The sequence below is a fragment of the Vidua macroura genome, chromosome 17 (assembly GCF_024509145.1).
Source record: "Vidua macroura isolate BioBank_ID:100142 chromosome 17, ASM2450914v1, whole genome shotgun sequence".
Taxonomy (NCBI): Eukaryota; Metazoa; Chordata; class Aves; order Passeriformes; family Viduidae; genus Vidua; species Vidua macroura.
In genome coordinates, this window is record NC_071587.1 from 1,340,681 (window position 1) to 1,362,413 (window position 21,733).

At 39.9% G+C, this 21,733-nt stretch overlaps 1 protein-coding gene across 12 annotated transcripts in view; it reads right to left on the reverse strand.

Annotated features, from left to right (window-relative positions):
- PHF20 (PHD finger protein 20) overlaps nt 1-21,733 on the reverse strand; it is a 75,416-nt gene that overhangs the window by 14,783 nt on the left and 38,900 nt on the right. For 7 of the 12 annotated variants that reach the window (XR_008439743.1, XM_053992976.1, XM_053992983.1 and 4 more), the window contains 5 exons: nt 16,106-16,285; nt 12,076-12,174; nt 10,108-10,269; nt 7,701-7,897; nt 1,890-1,989 (listed from right to left, as the gene is read on the reverse strand). Coding sequence is in view for 11 of the 12 variants with exons in the window: in XM_053992976.1 (XP_053848951.1) it covers nt 1,890-1,989; nt 7,701-7,897; nt 10,108-10,269; nt 12,076-12,174; nt 16,106-16,285 (738 nt within the window). In the remaining variant the exon portion in view is untranslated. The remainder of the gene's footprint in view (nt 1-1,889; nt 1,990-7,700; nt 7,898-10,107; nt 10,270-12,075; nt 12,175-16,105; nt 16,286-21,733) is intronic. The other 5 variants (XM_053992980.1, XM_053992981.1, XM_053992984.1 and 2 more) reach the window with 3 other exon arrangements.

The following is a 21,733-nucleotide window of genomic DNA, read 5'->3' on the forward strand; positions in this document are numbered from 1 at the left end:
GGTAAAATAATAGGTGGTAAGTGTGAGAAGTATTAGCAGCGTTGTGTGGCAAAAGCTAATGGGCTGAAAAACATTTATAAGGTATTGTAACTAGGAAATAGGTTGGCTTCTGATGGAATGGCATTGAGTTTTATACCTCTTATGTCTCACCCTTCTACGAGACTGATAATAGAATAAAATCCTTTAAAATGCCTCTCAGTTGCCCCATCTCTGTAGAGCTGGGATTTTCCAACACTAAGACATTTCAAAATATCCGCTAAGGAGGAGAGAACATACTGCTTAATCAATTCTGACTGTGTTACCCCAGGTAAATACCAATATACAGGTTATTGCAGGCGTGTTGGTTTTGCACAGCCTGGTTTTGGTGGGGGGGGTGGGGCGCCAGTGGCCACAGAGGTGGCTTCTGTGAGAAGCTGCTGGAAGCTTCCAACATGTCTGGCAGAACCAGTCCTTGATGGCTCTGAAGATGGACATGCTGCTGGCCAAAGCTGGCCTAATTTGAGAGGTCGGTAACGCCTCTGTGATAACAGATTTAAGAGGAAAATCAAAACAAAGGTGCACAGTTTTTTCTTTTAGTCTGAGAAGAGGAAGAGGTGAGAACATGTGAGGGAAGCAACATGGTGACACCAAGGTCAGTGGAGAAGGAGGGGGAGGAGATGCTCCAGGTGCCAGTCAAGGTTCCTCTGCAGGCTGTGGTGAGGACCACGGTGAAGCAGCTGTGCCCCTGCAGCCCAGGGGGATTCACAGGGGATGCAGAGATCCACCCACAGCCCGTGGGGGAGATGCTCACGCTGGAGTGGGTGGATGCCTGGAGGAGGCTGTGATCCGGTGGGAGACCCGGTGGAGAGAGAGAGGGCCCCTGCTTGCAGGCTGGAGCAGCCTGTCCTTGGAGGACTGCACCCCGTGGACGAGTGACCCACGCTGCAGCAGTTTTGGGAGGACTGTGTGCCCGTGGGAGGGGCTCACGTTGCAGCAGTTTTGGGCAGACTGCTGCTCGTGAGATTGGTAAACCACACTGGAGAAATTCACAGAGAACTGTCTCCCACGGGAGGGACCCTAGGGTCTCATGTGGAAACAACTTCTCTCCCTGAGCAGTGGAAGAAAACCTTGAGTGATGAACTGACCAAACCCCCACACCCTGTTTCCTTGGACGGCTGGTGGAAAGGAGGGAGGGGTTGAGGGAAGAAAAGGTGTTTTAAGGGCTCATTTTATTTCTCATTATCCTCCTCTGACTTTGTTGGTAATAAATTTACCTTGTATCTCTAAGTTAAGGCTGTTTTGCCCTTGAAGTATTTCTCAGAGGCCTTATCTCAACTCATGAACCATTTGTTAATTTCTTTCTCTCTTCTGCCCAGCTGAAGCAGGAGAGGGTGAGCGAGCAGCTTCTGGGGGTGGCTGGCCTTGGGCCAGTGTCAAACCAGGACAGCAGGTAATGCAGACAACCACAAGAGCCACTGCTGAGGAGAGTCAGGAGCCTTCCACTGTCTTATTTTAAAGAATGCAGCAGCCGAATTTGCTGGGGGAGAACTGCAGCCACATCCCCTAAGATGTACCCATGGGGAGTCTTTGCTTGAGCTTCCTGAGTGTTTTCTACACTCATTTGCCATAGTCAGACAGTACAATCCTTACTACAGCAAATATGGTGACAGATGGTCAGTGAAAACAGTCTTCTCCATTCCTGTCCTTCTGTAATTCCATAATATCGACTCATGGACATTCACATAAATTAAAACTTTCTGAAACTGAAACTTACCTACAGTGACAGACACAGGTGGGGGGAAAAATAGTGTAGTTTTTTAGAGAGATAGATATAGATACAGATTAGATACAGATAAACTATCTGATTTACTACATATGTAACAAGGGTCTGTAACCTTAAATTTCTGTACCTGGAGGATCTTGGCAAATATAGCAGGTATATTTCTCAGGTATATTATCTTCCAGTAGGCCCATACAGACTCCATGCTGCCAGCACAGACACTCTTCACACTGTTCAAAGTCAAGAAGTGCACATTAATAGAAATGAAGGATGGAGGAGCTCAATACCATTATGTCAATTAAGAAACACAGGATCTACATATTTTAAGACAAAAAGGTCTATTAATATCCACACCCCATCTTCCACTTACAAACAAATACATTACAGAATCAGACTATAATAAAATGTGAGCCCTCCCCACACATTTTTCATGTATGCTTCTGGAGAATGACAGTTAAAAAGCAGAAGCAGAGATTCTGAAAGGTACAAAAATATTCCCTTTGGAAATGAAAATCTTTCATGAGATGCATGTGCACGTAACCAGGATAGCCAACAGAGCAATCAAGCTTTTTTCACCAAAACAGATCAATTTTTCTGAATTCAAAAGCTTTCTCCTTGAGAGGAATGACAGATTTGTCTTTACAAACAAACTGTGGGTCAGTGGTAGATAAAACTAGCACTGAGAGATAAAAGAAACAATGGGAAGGATTCCACTGATTGATGAATGGAAAAAGATATTTGCCTTTACAAACAAACTGTAGGTTTGCTGATAAATGAAACTGGATATTGAAAGATGAAAGAAACAATGGGGAAAAACCCTAAATCTGTAAGAATTAAAAATTAAAAAGGGTTATACATTAGAGGGAAACTTCAGTATCAAGCGTACCTGGAAGTCTGTACCTCTCAAGTACCTCAGCCAATGGGGAAAGAGAGGGAAATGTGGCCAGGAAATTTGGATGAAAAGGAGGCTGCATCCTCCAAAACTTTGAGACCCCAGGGGAATGCCCTATGGCCTCTCCCCTTATTCAAATAATGTAAAAAGGACTCCTCTGTCTCCTTTTTGGACATAAATCTCTCATGTTTGCCGATTAATTTTCCTGACACCCTCAAACAGTAATCCACATTCAGTTATCAAATCCCAGAGATATTTATGTCACACAGGAGTAGGCAATATTATGCTTTACTGATTCTTGTACCTCCAACATTTTATCCATTTCAAAGGTAGCTCTACTAACACAAACCTGCAGTGCAGATCAGTTGCACCAGCTTTAGGAGCATCCAACATCTTTCCAGCACCAGCTTTAGTAGGACAGACATACTGGCAACGACTGAATATAATTTTGATCTCTTTAGCACAGTTACACTATTTAAAATGCAGTAACTGTTCTTGAAGTCACACTGTTCTAGAGCAGGAAAAAAACTATTCATGTTTTGTTTGTCATTTTATCCCCCATCAGTATTTTAATGAGACTGTAGACTACAGACCACTGAAACATGGAACAAAACCCCACATAAGAATATTAAGTCTATTTTGATTGGAAACTGTGATGTCAGTTAGAAGTTACTATTTTCCCAAGCAGTGAGACAAGAGATCATATACCTTTTATTTCTCAGAGCATAAATCAAAAGCAGAAATGTCAGTGCTGGTAGAGGACTGCAGTATGAGCTAAACCAAACCCTAACATGTTGCCCTTCACTGACCTACAAAGATGCCAACTTGCTTAACATTTTATCTGTGTTCAACACCACTTTAATTAATACTCTTATCTCCTGCCCTTCCTCAAGCTAGGAGGGACAGAGAAGGACAACCAGACTTTGAATACTGCACTGCGTTAAATGAGCAGTCTAGGTGTGGAGGAGATAGGAGCTCTGGGATTGGAGAACGTCAAAGGTTAGAGAGAAACAGGTTTCTGAAGGATGGAATCAACAATGTTTTGCCTTCCAAAATGGGTAAATAGTCCTAATGCAGCTGGGAGATGTTTTAAAAAAAGGCAGAGACAATCCTCCTTTCACAAATTAGAGCCAGAAAAAGGTGTTCTAAAACAAAGAAAACAGATTAAGAGAAACAGACTGTGCTAAAAATAAGAAGGGAGCTCCTGGATCTAGTTACACCAGCATTCTATGAATCGTGCCATATTGTACGGAGCTGTACTCTGTGTTTTTCCAAGCAACTTTGCCCAGAACTCTAGCGAAGCATCTGTCCTAGGTTACAAATGGGGTTGTAACCAAACTATGCCTTCTACCCCCATCTACATTATTCTTGATGAACTGTTAATGGTGGGTCGTTTGCAAGAACTGCCCAGCACACCGGCCCTCAGGGGCCCTCAGGCTGCAAGCATTAGATAAAGGAAAGAGACAAACCCCTCACACCTCACCCCCTCCCAGTCCAGGTACAGCAGGGTCGTTTGTCTTCACAAACTGACTGAACCATGGTAACTACATCCAGCCTAAGGGATCATCTCTGCCAGTGGGCCATAATGCCCCAATGGGCAGCTGTAAGGACCTAGGCCATGGAGGACTTCCCAAAACATCCTAACTCCTAGCATTCCATCATTCCATGGTGAAATTCCCCAACCTGGGCGGGGGGGGGGGAGGGGGGGGGGGTAGCATCCTGCCTGTATCTGACCATAAATAATCTGGGTGCTTTGGGGATTTAGGACACCAAGTCAACTGTACAGATCCAGAGGAGAACCTGAACTTCCACAGGAGGACTAGACCTCCCACAGGACCATTGCTTTCAACTTCAACCATCATTTCAACACGACTGCTGTCACTATTTGACAGGACTGAGACCACCACCATGATCACCAGGGTAGCAGGCTGTAGTCTCACTTGAAGCCAGTTTTTGTGTATTGTTGCATTTACTGTAATCTTTCTAATGACATAGTAACTCTGACCTGAAATCTCTCTCAAGGTATTTGTGTGGGGTTCATTTCTCCTGCTGGTTTACTTTCAAACCTGCACAAACATCCCAACTTTTTAAAATTTTACTCAACTGATATTTAAATATCCATCCCTTCAAGGCACAGGTCCATTCTTTACCTTGCAGGTTCTACTGCACACTGTGTTTGCTAGGCTACAGGTTACTGCTCTGGCACATGCTACTGGGTAACTACTCCCTGCCCAGGTGGTAGTAGGGAGTTTCAAGGCATGCCAAGCAGGAGATTTAGGAGAAAAAACCTACAACATTGTGAAAAAAATATTTAATTTGAAATTCAAGTCACAAAATAAATAACCAAACCCAAAAGATGTGTATTTAAAGCAGCTTTTCACCTTCTAGAACAAAAATATCTCAAGTCCGTTTACATCCATCACCTCTGAGGCCATCAAATCCAGAATTTTCTGCATCATTCACCAGTGTTTAGGTATAAAAACTAAAAAGAAGGGACAATAACAGTCTGTCTGGATTTTTTGGGCCTCATCACAAAAAATGAGTGCTGTGTCTCCAGAAGGAACTGGAAAAGCAGCTACACTGCTGCTTTACACCAGCTCTATAAATGAAGTCTAATAACCTCCCTGCAGAGTCATAGAGACTGGAACAAAACAGCTTTAACCAACAATACATGATTTTTCTGTACATCTTTTTCCAGGTTTAGTTTCTACTAACTGAAGCAGATACTTTTATAAATGCAAACCCAGATTTCTGCATCCCGATGCAATGAATGACATCCTTAATGCACAAATTGCTTAAGACAATTAATTTAAGGCAAGTACAGGTAAAAGAAAAATGTTTATAAAATCTTTTGAATGTGGGGGCAAATTATTAGTTTAGATACCTAAAGGAACTCTCATTTTAACTGTGTATGAGTTTCATTAAAACTTAATATTCCCCAATCTTTCATGGACAAGAAGGTGCTGATGTGTTTAATATTTTCCCGCATGTCCGCAACTGAGAAGCAGGATGTTTTCTACTGCCATCTGTGTAGCAGTTGTCTTCTGGGCAGTTTTCCTTACCTCTTGTTAATGGACCCATCAATGTCTCACCACAGGACTCGCAGATAACTCCCACCAGGAGTTTAACAGGCGATCAAAGACCCACCCATGACTCAGAATGACATCAAGCCCAATGTGAGATGTTCCACCCAGGGGGAGGAGCTAAGCATCCCCACCTAGATATATTCTGGGGTTTGAGACAGAGCAGTCAGCCTTCCCACAGGTTTCCAAGAGGAACAGCTTGGGGTTTTCCACTGGACCTTCAGAGGAAGACTACACCCTTCTACAGGATCACTGCTCCAACAGAACCACATCTGCCACTCCAGGAGGGCTGCAGCCACTCCAGTTTGGACTGCTACCAACACACAGGCCAAAGGGGTGTCAGGTTGTATTCTGACTCTGTCTGTGGTTTTTCTTTTGGATTAATAGCAAGGTTTTGTTTCTTTTCCCTTTTCCTAATAAACTGTATTTCTGACTTGGAGTCTCTTACTGGTTTTGCTTTCAAACCAGAACACTGCATTATTTCTAAATTTGGCACATTCATGGCAATGAACACAACTGAAAGAGAACACTTAGCATTCTCTCTTTTGTAAGAGAGGAGGAGATACATGTATATTGGCAGCAATGAACCTCCAGCAAGATCCATGAAGAAACTGCCCTGGCTCCTCATTCCGATATCAAGATGGGTACACAGCAAACCCAAACAGGTATCCCAGGTGCCAGAGTATTTCCTATTACCTCAATCCCCATAAAGAATGCAGATACTCACAAATACTGCTGATCTGCATCTCTTTTCCAGAGACCAATTCTTTCACAAATCAATTCAAGTGTTTAGAAGTTTGCAATATGCTAAAAAACCCTGCTCAAACCAGGTCAACCTAGCAAGGTAATCTTAGAAGCAGCTCACAAAACTTTAAAGGAAAGGCATCCATAGGCTGCGTCCAGAGCCAGCTGACAGTTCTCCACATTCTGCAATCCTAACCTAGTGTTGAACTTACTTTTGCCAGTTATTCTCCCAGGTTATTTCTCTGTGATTTTCTGTAAGCCATATCCTCAGAGGACATCTACTCCCTTTGGTCACCACTGTTGGACTCCTTTGTCCTCCTGTACAGTCTGATGCTATTTACTTACACTTGACCACTGCCCATCATTCCACCCTTCCCTACTAATTCATAAGGTACTTTCTGCCCTGCATTGTCAGGATCCAACACTAAAACAAAGGTGTGCGAAGTGAACTCACCACTAAGAGAAAAAGCATCATACCTTCAACAGCAAGGCTCCATGAAATAGCATGGAAATTAAATAGCATGAAAACTCAAAAGAAAATGAATTAGAGCAAAAAAATATGAAGAAATTGAATTGATTTTTTGGCTTTACCTCTTGAAATTAATAGGAACTGGGTGAGATGGTTAAAGCAGCTATGTAGGGAAATGATTTCCTGATAATTTACAAACACCTCGAAGTAAATAGGCAGGTAATTTCCAAGGAGGCTTTTATCAACAGTTTTGAGCAGGAGAGATAACAGAAGCCTCTCCAAGTTTTCTGTAAAGCTGGTTTAAAAAGAGCACATGTGGAATAGACAGATGGCCTTAGGCAGATTAGGAACTTTGAATTTGCAGACTACTGCAGAATGGACAAATGACAAATGCAGTTCTGCTTTAAAGCAAAACCCTTTTTTTTTTTTTTTGTGTTCAGCCTATAACCACTGATTTCAAATACGCGTTCTCACAATCAATGAAGTCTTCTACGTTTAGAACAATTCACAAATGACAAGCCAACCATTTTTGACTTGGAGTGAATGTTTCCTCTTTCATTCCATTAAAAATCCTAAACTGTACTATGAAGCAGAAGTTACCTATTGTAGCAGTCACCCTGACAGATTACCTCAAAAAATGTTATGACTTTGGAAGACAACAATAGTTTATTATTGCATGTACAAAACAAAAGTTTCTCTACTGACACCTTCCACTGCATTCACTGAAATGTGTATTTACCCTCCACTTCATACCTGGATCATGAAGTCATTTTCTTCTTTTACTTCACAAACACACCGAACAATCTCAAAATCACTTTCTTCAACTTCTTCATCAGGGTTGGTGGTTACATCAACATCCTGACTGCAGTCATCCTCACTCCAAGGCAAGCTATCCATAGATGACTCACTCAGGGTGTCATCCTCTGTACAAGAAGTATTTACATAAAATCCTGAGTAATTATAAAAAAAGGTCCCTCAAAATCTCATCCCAAGTATGCAGACATACATTCCAAAAAGCATGAGTTCACAGCATAATTTAAGGAATACCACATTTAGTATTACTACACATTATGTAGTTTATTGAAGGTTACTACATAATGAAGTTTTATAGTCTCATTAATGGCTCCCTCAAAATATCCATCTTAACAGTGTTTGTCATTAAAACTGTACTGTCAACATACAGCATCTCAAACCAAGGAATGAAGTCTCTTCAGACAAAACTATAAACAACAAAACCAGGCTTGTACATTCAAATAGGATTCATGCTAATTGCTGCAATTGGTACAGAATTGTGACATGGCACTTTTAGTGTAGAGCTCTCAAAAAGAGGCAAGAGGTTTTATGAACCATTCAATCTCACAAAATTATGTTTCCATGACAGAAATACTGGGTCCAACAGAGAATTTAATCCTGCTTCAGAAATTATTATTTTCATTTAATCTTCTGCTTAGGATGCATTTATAAACTCACAGGCAGTCACTGCACAAGGTATTCTTCCAGAATGCACTCACACTACTTAGCTGAAGCATTAGTGCATCCTAGATTGAATAAAACTGCCAAGAAAATTTTAACTGAACAGCATGCTGAATTGAGAATCTTACCTCAATTAAATTAAATCAATGTCTGCATCTTCCTTGGGGATAGAATGGGAGGGTCAGAGGAAGAAGATGAGGCATTTTAATTATTTGAAAATAATTTAATGAGTAAGAGGGCAATGGAAGGTAAAAATTTTAGTCTTAAGTACAATAGTGGGGTCAGTACAATAGTGGAGTCTCACCTACTGTGAGTATAACTACTTTCATAATTTAGCTCATAAAATCATAGAATGCAAAAACAGAACTACCAGCCTGTGGCATAAACTGTTATCTTTTGGAGAAACATCTGTTGTCTAATTAAAAGGGATGAAAACCCAACACAATAGTTTATTTCCATGTTTAAAAGTTCTATTCCACCTCTGAACTAGGACACTCTTTCCTAAAGCACTGTGGAAGTGACAGGTTAGGCGCACTACACTTCCACAGAAGTTTCACTTTTGTTTACACCAGACCTTGTTTGTCTAGGCACAAGTCCTGCAGATGCAAAAAGCAACAAAACAATTTTAAAAGGATGAAATAAAATAATTTCTGGTATTTCTCATACTTTCAATATCTATCAACTGACTAAAAGAAGTCTGAGCAACTGATGGCCAAGCTACTAAACTGTATGTCCTATGGTTGATATACTCCAGAAACACAACTGCTCATACTTGTAAAATGTGTTTCAAGACATTATCGCTATCTGCACTTCAGTAGTTTTTAATGTTTCCTATTTGGCCTATAAAGGGGAATTTAATTGAAGTTAAATTTTACTTTTGTCTAATAACAAACAAAGTTATGCCAAAAAAAAAACCCTAAAAAAACAAAAACCAAACAAAAACCCCCAAAACAAGCTCAAATGGTTCTCATATATAATCAAGCTGTCATATATTTTCTATTTCCTTCAAATCTGTGAGTTTTAAGAACGAGAAAAAACAAACAATTATCTTTTTTATTGTACCAGTTTGTAACAGTAAGTAGTAACATGGAGCAAGATATTAAGAATTATAAAAGGTGGTACACAGCAGCCAGATTTTTATGGGTTGTGTGCATGAAGTACTATGAAGACACCAATGAACAGCTACTCAAGAGCTTCTTGTATGAAGCTCAGAAAGTCATTATAACCATATTCATTCTGTATCTATACAACTACACATCACACACCCAGTGGTCTCTTGAACACAGCAAGCTCGCAAAGCACCCATTTTAAACTCTGAAGGAGCTCTTACTTTGTAGAAACCTTTAGAAATATAAAAAAATTAATTATTAAATTGTAACACAGTTATTTTTGGAGTTAATAAGGCACTGAAAAAAAAACACACAAAATGAGTTTGATTTCTGAAATAAGGGCAACAGTCTTGAAGTGTATATGAAAGTAAAGTCAGAGTAAAAATCAGCAACATTAAGCTCTGGCAAATGAACTGGGTCCAGTCTTGTCAAGTGGGGGGAAAGAAATATACACGGTCCTGAGTAAGAATAGCCAAATTTACACAATAAGAACCAGTTTTCAAGTATGTTAGTGCTGCTTACATATTTACTGATAATGAAAGAGTGAACCAGAAAGCCATAGAGGAGAGTCATCTCACCATTTGCTTTTGATTTTCCCTTGTGCTGTCCAGAATCAGTGCAGTGAAGCAGCGTACTTGGGTGAGCAAATGGTTTATTTGAAGAATTAGATTTTGTGACAACTGATTTTTCAGGTGAAAGCTCTTGTGAGATATCTGTGTTCTCCACAATGCCTGAATATCCTGTAAAATTGTAGTAAATGTTATCATTAGAAATCTATGGTCAAAAAAAGGTTGACAGAAGAAGCAGCACCATGCATGCCCATAGCAGAAATGTGTCATTCACTGAGCCAGTTCCCAGTATGCTGGAGCTCTGTGACTGCATGATGCTGCTGCAAGATGTGCAAGCTTTCCAGGAGCAAGAAGGTATTTTCTGAACCAGGCAATTTTATGCCACTCAGTCACTGTTTACTGCTGTCAGAAGTGACAAAGGTCTAAGTGATCAGCCTTTCCAGGCCAACTATTCTTCAGGCTGAGTAGGTGTACAAATGCCTTTGCTTTACAGGCACTTTCTCACAAGCACTTCTAGCTGGAGATCTCCCCCTCACATCCCACTCTTACTCACATAAGGCTATACACATTCCCTAATCTCATAGACTTCAAAGTGGCTAGAAAAGCACTTGTTTTCCTAGTCTATGTATGGAACAGAATGCACAGGTGGACAAGCCCAGTTTAGGAGTGTGTGAAGGAAACACCTTCAATGGTTCCTCTGTGAGGCCTACACTGGATATAAATCAAGGCTGGCTGGAGTTACAAGTAGCACGCTCCAGTTATCTGGAAAAAATCTTCACAGTTCCTGGACTGAATTACCATAAGGTCAACATCAAAAAAAGGCATGTAACATCTTAAAATCCAACAACAGACTGACAAGTAGCTCACGGGGACTTGGTGCATGAATCTACAAATTATATTTTGCACTTTATCATTATACTTGTGAGCACCATACAAGCAGAAATTCATTAAAATTATTTGTTTCAGTACAATTCTAAGTGACTTGGCCTAAGGTTCTTCCAATCCACTCTCTTGATAGCTGGCCCTATTCAAGGCAGCCATCAGAGAAGTAAGGTATTTTCTATCTCAGAAACTCCTCTTTAGGGAGATCTAGTTTCACAAATGATGTCTAGCAGGTTGAAGTATGCTGCATCCTCATCAAAAGCAGAGGAAGTTGTCACACTTGATCCTTAAAGAAATTTCACCACAGAAACTTTCCAGAATCAGCTGCGTTTTCAGCAGTAAAGAATCCATTACTGCTAACACCTGGGCCTCTACTTCAAGTTCAAACTTGAAGTGGCCCCAGGAAAGCATTCCCAAGCCTCCACAGATGAAACCAAGAAGACAAGTTGCTACTACAGCCATTTTAATGTAGTGCAACAGCATGTTATGAGACATGAAAGAGGGACACAGCTTGAGTACAGACTTGAAATAGGGCTTTTACTAAATCTCTCCAGATAAAAAAAAAAAATCTTTAAGAAAGAAATTAAGGCTGTGACAGGTTTAATTGGGCTCATTGTTACAGCCCACTCCCCCCCAAAGTGAAGGTGTAAGAAATAATAAGGTTAACAGCAGAAAAAGAGGACTCAATGTTTCCAAACTCCAGCATTCATAAAGCAGTCCCAGAACTAACATAACTGAGAACAGCCTGTACACAGGGCATCTGCACCCTCTTAATTGGGCAAAGGTTGCACAGAAGCACATTTATTAAGGAAAAGCCCGACTTATAGACTGACATTAATTTAGGAGTGACATTTATTCTGTGCCATTACAAGCACTACTACAAGCCACTATCCAGCATTAACGATGAAGCTTAACCAGGAAATAGATTATCTTGTCAATCACAATTTAAAATCAACTATTGAATAAAATAAAAGCTAAGTGAAGAAAAAGGCTGAACTGCAATGCCTGCTCTTAAGTGATCTAAAATGATTTTTTTGGGGTAATAAAACAAAATAATGAAGCCAGTTTCATCTACAGAAGAAAAATGAACTTTACCAGGCTTAGATCTCTTTTTCTTTTTTTTCTTTTTCTTTGATTTGGGTCTTTCATAGTCTTTGGATTTTTTTTCTTTGTTCTTCTCATGTCCTTTAACAGCTGAAATTAGACAAAATTCCAAATTAGTTTTAAAAACATATATACATTTATTCTACTTCATAATATTCTTAAAAGTCTTAAAATTTCTTTGAACAATCAAGGCTAGTTCCCTGAAAAAACAAAACAAACAAAAACAAAAAACCCAACAACAATCCAAAAAACAAAACAAAACCCAACAAAAAAAAACCTCACCAAAACCAAAACAAAAAAACCCAAGAAGAAAACTTATTTGTAAGAATTCCCCAGCTCTCAATTGGAATGATCTATTTTAAGTCTTAATTTGACTGTCCCATAACAAAATATAAGTATGTAGGAGAAATCAAATGTACAGCAGCACCCATTTATTATTTTCATGCTTCAGAGATCATCAAAAAGACTGAGGGATTTGTTACATCCACTTTCTAAATTATTGTGACTGGACATTTCACTAGCATTAAAATAGAACAAAACCCCAACACCCCAGACTTCAGTTCCCCAATCAAATATTTTATTTATACTGAAAATGGAGTAACTGGTTCAGCTGGCTTTAACTACTCTCTCAACATCTGTTCTCCATCCTATTTTTATGGGATTAAAAACATACCATAATTTTGAATGACTGACAGCTGTCAATCAAGTCTATCCTCAAAGCATGCTTCCAGAGCATGCACAGCTCAGTATAACCCTGTTGCAAGGGCATGTACACAAATCCCTGCTTTCCAGACCCTACTGTTTGGCTACATCGTGTCTTTCAGATTTAGGTCCCAGCAGCAGAATTTCTAGACACTTATGCAGTCCCTTATGTAAATTATCCTGACTCAGAGATGTAATCAATACCTATTATGGGAGGATGTCTTGTATCTCAAAATGGCTCTGCTCTCAGAGTGCTTGGCTGATTAATCCACTCAACATCCCATTCAGAAACCTATTTCAATGTCAGATGACAGAGATCTGAATAAGCACCCGAAGACAGTCTATACTGTAAGAAATCTTCACTTGCACAAACCATTTGAGAGCCCTAGGTTGTCTGTAACCATTTATGAAGTAAACCAGCAATACCAGTGAATTATGTCAACCCCTTTCATACATATCAACAGTAAACTCCCTGATTCATCAGCTGAGTATTTATGGCACAAACAGTTCACTGAGAAACTGCAAATCACAGTCACATTTAATCAGGTCTGGTGAGCATGCAGGACAAGCTGAATAGCTTGTCTTCAGGAGACTCTTTAGCTCTGCATCTCCCCATCCCTCTCAGTCCTCAAAGATTTCCTGCTACTTTGCCACTTCTATGCCCCTCTTAGCATGAGGTTAGCAAAGGCACCTCAGTGTGCTCACCCACATGGCCACACCTGGCCTCCAAAGGCAGCAGGACTAGCAGCACAAAAGACACCTTCTTCCACCTCTATGGGTATTGAGGGAGGTTTTAAAAAAACAAAACAAAACAAAAAACAGGAAAAGGCGCATATTCAAGTGTCAAATGCAGTGCTTCCAACTTCCTTCACACTTTCCTCTGTCCTCATCTCCTGTTCTTCCAATGGTCAGGATCCTCTTGGTACCATTCCCTTTGCTCTGCTCATAGAGATGCAAGGAAGTTCTACCATTTTATTCTTCCAGAAGGGCAAAGAGAGAATAACTGAGCTCAACAGAGGTAGGAAAATTTTGCTTCTTTTCATTTGAAAATTCAAATTCACATGATCAGATTGCTGGATTTGTTTGAAGATATCCAAGGGTACAAGGTAAGCTTCCTCAACCACTGTTAACATATCCAAGATAAATACAAAAGAAACTGTCCCTTCATCCACTTTGTCCCCTTAACCTTCTCCATGTGTCTTAAAATCTGAAAAAAATTAAATATTTTCAGATTTCTTCGTGGAGCTATCTATCTTCTGAAATGCACAACACAGTTAATGCATGTTTCCATGGGGAAAAAAATCTTCAAATAACAAATATTCAAGTATTATACTAGAGTCTTCCTAAAAACCAGGTACTAAATAATCTTGTTGTTTAAAGCTGTTTCTTCTAAGTGCTCTGAAGTGTAATGAATTTTCACTGACATAAGACCAGATAGAGAGACTTGTCTAGGTTATGAGTATCCTCACAGATTCACATGATGAACAGAAAGATAAACTGAAAAACATAATCCTAAAAATTAAGCACAAAACAACTACATTTTTTTAATTGTTTGGGCTTTTTTTTTAAAAGACAAAGGATTTCAACTTCCTTTGATGAGTGCGCATCATCCTCTATCACATCACCATTGTCAAAATTCATTATGATCTCTAAATGCCACACTTGCACATAGGACACATCCCACTGTGATGTGAGTGAGGAACAACGAGGAGATACTGATGGATCTCATTCAGACTGAAACGCGGATGAAAAATTAAAAATTAATTTAAAAATTAAACTCCTAGGTCACCCTGCCCTGTCTGTTTCAAGGTTCAAGAAGCCTCTCTTATCTCTTCAGCTTGGAAAATCGCATTCTTTCTCTTCAGCTGCGGCAGCTTTACTAGTGCACTAAACAGCATATTTTACTTATGCTAGCAAGCTCAAAGTGGCACATTTCACCTAAATCCAAAAAGATTTCTACTCTGTTCACTCTGTTTCATTACCTTCCTACAAGGAAGGGCAGTGAGGGATGCCCAAGAATAAACAAGATGCTAAGTACTGTCTGTCTGCTATGATCAACAGAACAACACAGAGACAGGCAGCTGAGGAGGTGATCTCCAGCACCCAGAGCATCTGTCATAGATACAGTAGTCTAATCTCAGATTTTATTTGTGTTTTCCTCATCACTGTGACTCAAGTTCTTACCAGCATCTGAAGGAAAGTGGTGATGTAGTAAGTATGCTGGGAATTATTTATATACATACAAAATATTAAAATATATGTATTGTTTCTATGAGCATGTGCCTGTGTATACATACATCCCCCCATCTGGTTTGGCTGTTACCCACCTATACTACAGTAGATTTCAGTATAAACAGAGTTTACCTGATACCACTGAACAGTCAAAGTTGTGAAGTTCTTCAGAGATGTCTAGTAGCAATTACTAACTACCAGAAGTGGTCAAGTACTACTGAAAAAAATCCCCTACAAAATAAACCGCCCTAGGTCATCGTGCCTCATGCCCACCCCCTCTTTTACCCACGTGCCTCTTTTAAGTTTAGGCATCTCAGCAGGTACAAGATTACTTAAAATATTATGATTTGGGCAGCCAGGAGTTTAACAGAATTACAACCTACAACCTTTTAATGGCCTTTAGTACTTTTTACATCTTATAAATATTACCAGCTGACTGGGAAGAATAAACCCCAGTGCAGATAGCATGAAAACTTACAAAATGACAGTGAAAAACTACTGCTTACATTTTATGCCATACATTTATACAAAATTACTCTCTCTATATGAAAGTGTGAGAAACAACTGCTCACTTAAAAAAATTTAAAGGGTTTATTAAACCTTAACAAAAATACAACAAAAAGACTAAATAAGGAAAAGTAGCCCTGGGAACTGCCCTTGTGGCTGCCCACCAGGTGGCTGGCTCCTCTTCAAGACGGATGCTTCCACCTTTTATAGCTCTAGCCCCTCCTAGAGCCTTGTGAGTTAACGCCTTCCTTGCTGTCCAGTGGTAGAAGTCCCTTTCTCACATTCTGATTGGAGGTCAGGCGCTGCCATAGTAACAAGCCCACCTTCCCAAATGCCCGGATTACCAAGACCATCCCATGATAACACATACTGGGGGGAGCACATCGCAGTAACATAACTATGCATTTATAAAACTTCTTTTACCATACATATAATGTTTACCCCTTAATTGTGAGAGCCAACCATTTACTCATCTATAACAAAGGTATACAGAATATTATCAGTTCCTTACAATGTTTAAAACTTTCTCAAGACTTTTTCCTTTCCATGTTAACTTTCCATGTTAAACCAAAAGCCGTACCATGTTGAACTCTTTCTCTTTCCCGAGGCCTCCGCAGTGCTCTTGCTATGTGGTTCCTGGTTTGGTCTCTAATAGAATGTCGGTGACTATTTAGTACACTTACAGGAGTTGAAGTTCTTCTCTTTTCTACTTTTTCATCTCTATATGGGGTACTCCTGAGGGTTATGTGTAGAGGAGCATCTACAAACAGAACAAAGACCAAGTCCAAGCTTTAAATACTTTCCAAAGTCAGTCTATTTCAGCAGCAGCAGCTCCGGCAGACTATGCGGAATGTTTCTGATCAGACATTGCTCAACTCAGTCCTAGCCCTAACTAAAAAGCTAAAACCTCCAATGCTTTTGCTGGACTTGCTGACGGGCTTTTCTTTCAAAAATGAACAGGGGATGTCCACGCATTCCCCAAATCTCTATTCTTCCAGAAAAACTGTTATTTTTTTTGAGAAAAGATGAAAAGAGAAACAGTTCAGTTCGGCAGAGATATAGGTTGGGTAATTTTTATTAGTTCCTCCAAAAGAAAAAGTGCCCAGTTGGTTTAATTAGTGGAACCACAGCCAGTTAATGAAAGTATACTTTGTAACACACACAGAAGTGGCATAAAGCAGCTCTGCACATATAAGGAAGAACAGTTTTTTAAATACATAGCACTGAAACAGTGTTTCAATCAAGAGTGAGATGCAAGAATTCAGAACCGCTACATAAAAATTCATAAAAATCACAGGATGCAGACATGGTTTCATATGAGATTTTTTATTACATTTTTTATTTAAATTAAGTCAAACAGTTTCATCCTCCTATCTGCAAGTAGCAACTCCTCCTGAAAGACTCCTGGACACAGAAAAAGAGCAGTGAAGGTGATAAAAGCTAAAGCTGCATGGCAGATAGGACAGCAGACTGAACAATATCAGTTGCCATTCTGGAGTATTACATCAAGTATCCTGGTCAATGAGAACCAGCAGCCAAGTTGACAAGCTGCTGGCATTTATCAAAATTGTCCAGTTCTATTATCATATGCATCTCAAAAGTTCAGAGGATAAGGCAACTTGTTTCTAGTCTGAAGATTAACATGCCACACTTAAGACACCTTTAATAAAACAATTGTGAGCAGAACCTGAGAATGACTGAAAAGGGAAGGGAAAGAGTCCCAGATGGCACACTTAGAAGAAGAAATTGGATCAAGCACCCTGCCCTGATCAACATTTCAAGTTGAAGAAATAACAAGGCACATTAAGAGACGTCACTGTTAATGCTTTCAGAATCACATGGTTCTCTTCAGGCAAAAGAGACTCCAAGATGCAGAAATGAGATGACATTTTCCCTGGTCCTCTTTCTCTAGGAAGTTGGAACTTAAAGGAAAAAGAAAATTCTGAAGAAAAGCCACCTATAACTATTTCCACAACCAAATTTATACTCTAGTCACCTGCCCTAGTGCTCTACAGCAGCCAGAAAAGACAGAAATTAAACCAAAACTCAATTACCACACAAGACTCTCTAAAATATGCCTTTTGTCCAGACAGGCAATTTTTTTGGGTAATTTTTTTGTTTGGTTGGGTTTGTTGGCACTGTCTTTATTTACTTGTTTGTTTTTAAGTCAGGTCTATTTTGACTTCCTGTTCCTCTGAGGACTACCATGACTAGTGGTCAAGATATTATCAGTTCAGATGACAAAAACAAAAGAAGAAAAGTTTCAGAAGAAAACCTTCTCCCATAGTACATAGTATCTGAGAAATAAGACTCAGGTAGTAAATAGTCTCTTTGGGAACACCAGTACCCTAACAAAGTTTATGAAATGTAAATGGTCTATTTCAGTACAGGGTGAAAAGTCACACAATCAATCTTTTCTGCAGCTTATTTGACTGTCTACTACTCTGCGATCATTTTCCAAAATATTTACAGAACACCAGACCAGTGAAACTCAAAATTACAATACAAAAATCCATACACACCTGATGGCCTTCATTTAGGCCTCCTAACTTTCCCTTCTCCCAATAGCTCAACTCAATCTCATGAATTAACATTTAAGAACACCAAAGCCACCTTGATCCTAGCAGTCTGCAAGAGGACAAGGCCTCTTAGCTTCCTGTGGGCTGACAAAGATGCACACAGGCTCTTGGTGGAACAAAATTGTATTTCATGTCCACTGGGTTTTTGCAGCTTTGTGAGACTTAATTTCAAGGAGGTTTTTGCCAAGAATACATCCTGTCTTTTATGACATACAGGTTAATATATTTCTGTAAGATTTCTCAGCTAACTGTAACACTGTCCTGGGGAGGGGTCATGGTACTCTATCATACACTGCATTTTTTTTTTTTTTCAGTAACTGACACAAAGATGCTAGGTTTTGAAACATCTCTGATCCATTGAAAAGAAAGTTTAGAAGGTCTACAAGATCTCTGAGCACTCTGAAATACATTTTAGAAGCTGTGAATAAATTTGAGATTATGAGATTAAAAACCTGGAAATTTATCCTAATTTTTTGGGACAGCAAATATTAAAACTGATGTCATGGAGACACAAACTTACAAGCCTTCCACACTAAAGTATCCCTTTTCCTCTTCATTTGGAAGTATAACTCAGGTCAGTTTATAAAATCATTCCCTAAAGAACAAAGAACAATTATTCATAACAAACACAACTAAGACCTTATATTTAGGCATGTGGCTTTAAAACTTGCACATTTCTCACATTCAGATTTTCTGCATTAGTACCAGAGTGTGCCACCTATTTCCAATCTCTGGTCTCCCCAAGCCAACATTAACCCTCCTCTGCCTCCACCAGTCACAGAGTATTGGGCTGTGGGGCTGCAGTGACAGCAGGACCACGCTCATGGAGATTCCTATGAGGAGTACACAGGGGATCCCTAAGCGTTTCCTAAAGCTGCTTGTGCAGGCCCCATGAAGACACATACACCTGTGTCCCAACTCAGGGAAACCACAAAAGGCACAAAAAGCCTCCTGACACCCTGAGCAATGTCACTTTCATTGTCCTTGAACAGTAATGTTGTGATTAAACATCAGAGCAGATTAATTTCCAGCTCAGATGACACTGAATACCACTAACAGGAACAGGAGGTATGTTCACAAGATACTGGAGACAAACAGGATTGCTGATTAACTGCCTCCAGCCATCTTCCATGGAGTTCTTTCAGACCTCTCTCTCCTAAGCCTGGAAGAGCTGACCCAGAAGCTGTGAAGGATCTTAGAAACTAACACATACAGACCTGAGATATGAAATTACTTCAACCATGCAGAAACCACATAGACAGAGCTTTAGAAAACTTACTACTAAACAAATTGAGGTTCAGTGACAGACGAGGCTGTAGCTTTCTGTCCCCTGGAATCCTGATGTAGGACCCCAGGTAAGAAGATAACTCAGCATTCACAGGAAGCAGAGACTGCATTCCCAAGTATGTGAATCAGGCAAAGTTACCATCCACAGCTGTGAGATCATTTGCTGGGAACTTCCAGTGGTGTTTTCAAGAACTGAAAGACCATGTTTCATCTTGACCTACAGCCACCCCCCAGAAACCAAATGCAGTACTGTCTTGATAAGCTAAACACAACCTGCAATTCTGCAAACACAGAGGGTGTTTATGCAGATCTTCCCCGGCTCCAAGGGAAAAAAACCATATTTGTAGATCACCATACACGCCCACTGCATAGCAAAGAGGCATCAGTCAGCCAGAATCAAGAGGAAACAAGAAAATTTCCCAAAGGATTAATCTGACAACCACTACGCAATAGGCCAGAGGTTTGCCTGTGAACAGCTGTTAGAAACAACCAGATGCCTGAGATGTTTTAAGATGGCAAAACCAAGTTTGCCGACCCCACCCACCCACAATTCAGCTGTCATCAGTAACACGAGTATGGACAAAATACCTATTTTGTTTACTCACGTAAAGAATTCATGCATGGAGTCGTTTATACACTAACAGGATATACTGTAATTAACTCTGAGTAGGCAGAATTTTCTAAAAATTAGGTTATGTAAAAAAATTTAAACCTACTGACAAAATGTATTTTCCTTCCCTATTTTTTCCCACACTAGGGACAGATTTTTTACAGTAGCCAAACTAAAAATTGCAGGTCTGTTCCTTTATTTTCTTCCTCATGGCAAGGAACACAGGAGAGACAAGAGTGGCAGCAACTTGCCAGACTGAGACTACTGTACTACACCCACACTCCAAATCAAACCCTAATAGTGTACAGTGCTTTTGAAGTCCCAAAACTGAGTTAGCTTATTACCAAAACTCCTGAGAGGAGCTAAATTATGTCCTTGGAGTAAATGGGTATCAACTCATGAGGTCGCTGTCAGTACAACTGTGCTGACACCAGTACTAAGTAGTTATTAAGAGCATTAAGAGCACACCCATCACCTCAGATGGCACTTCGTTATCAACTCCCCTGCTTGTTCACCAGGTTTGTGTCTCCTGAGAAATCTTCAGCATCCAGCAAGTACAGAGCTTCACCAGGGTAGGACGAGGGGACACATCACTAAAAAGATGAAAGTCACCAATACAGAAAACTCCAAGTCAAGATGTCAAAATTGTGACTTGCAGGTAACAAAGAAAGAAATGAAACTATTCTACGCCTCATGCCCTTGGAGTGGTCTAGGTCAGGAAAAAAAACATTTTTATAGGCCAGGAAATAACAATCTTTATTAAGACAATCTTTATTATCTTTATTAAGAAAAGCCTTTTGCAAGCACTTTATACAAAATAACATGGACAGAGACGTATCTGAAAGAGCAAACTGGTACCTTCAGAGAAAATTGTTTACAGTGTCTGCAGGGCACAAGTCACAGTATGGGATTATGTACTTCAACAGTAAACTAAGGGGTTCTGCAGCAAAAGAGAAGGGACCACAAAGAAAGAAACCTGTCTTAAGGTTAATGCATATGGGCACAGAATCCAGTTCTACTTAAGAGCTGGACTCTATGATCCTTGTGGGTCCCTCCAGCTAAGAATGTTCTGTGCATCTGTACTCAATTTTTTTTTATTACAGCAATCAGTAAGTAGCTAACTGACAAATTGTCACAGATACTGTACCACATTTCATTTCCAAGCAATTATTCTGATAGAGCATCTCTATTTGAACTAGCACAAAATCTAAGCAAATCTTTCATCTAAGACCAACACTGAAGTCATCTGCAGCCCAGACTCAAAAAGCCTCTTTTAGGCTTATACATCCACACATTATTTTGTACAGATCTTGATTCTCCTAACAGAGGCCTGCAGGTGGCTCTGCAATGCACCTGAGGTGTAATGCAATCAGAGAGCTGAGGGCAGGTATACCTGCATCTCCTCTAGCCCAGGGGGCACACACTGCTACGCAACATCAATTGTCTTATTCTATGGAAGCACAATTCTTTCCTGAAGACCAAAGCAGCAGCAACTCAAGGATGTAAGTATTGTAACATGCACTTGGGGGAAGAGCTGCTTCACCATAATGATCTTATACTACTTCCTGATACATTTAAGAAAGGTATTGCCTGAACATATCCAGTAGCCACAAAGTCCTAGTCATTCTGTTCAGGGATATTCTGTGAGGCATATATAAAATACAAGCTGCAGGCAATGGCAGTTCCTTTCTTCTCTATTCAGAGCAACTACAGAATTTAGAGACCTATCTGT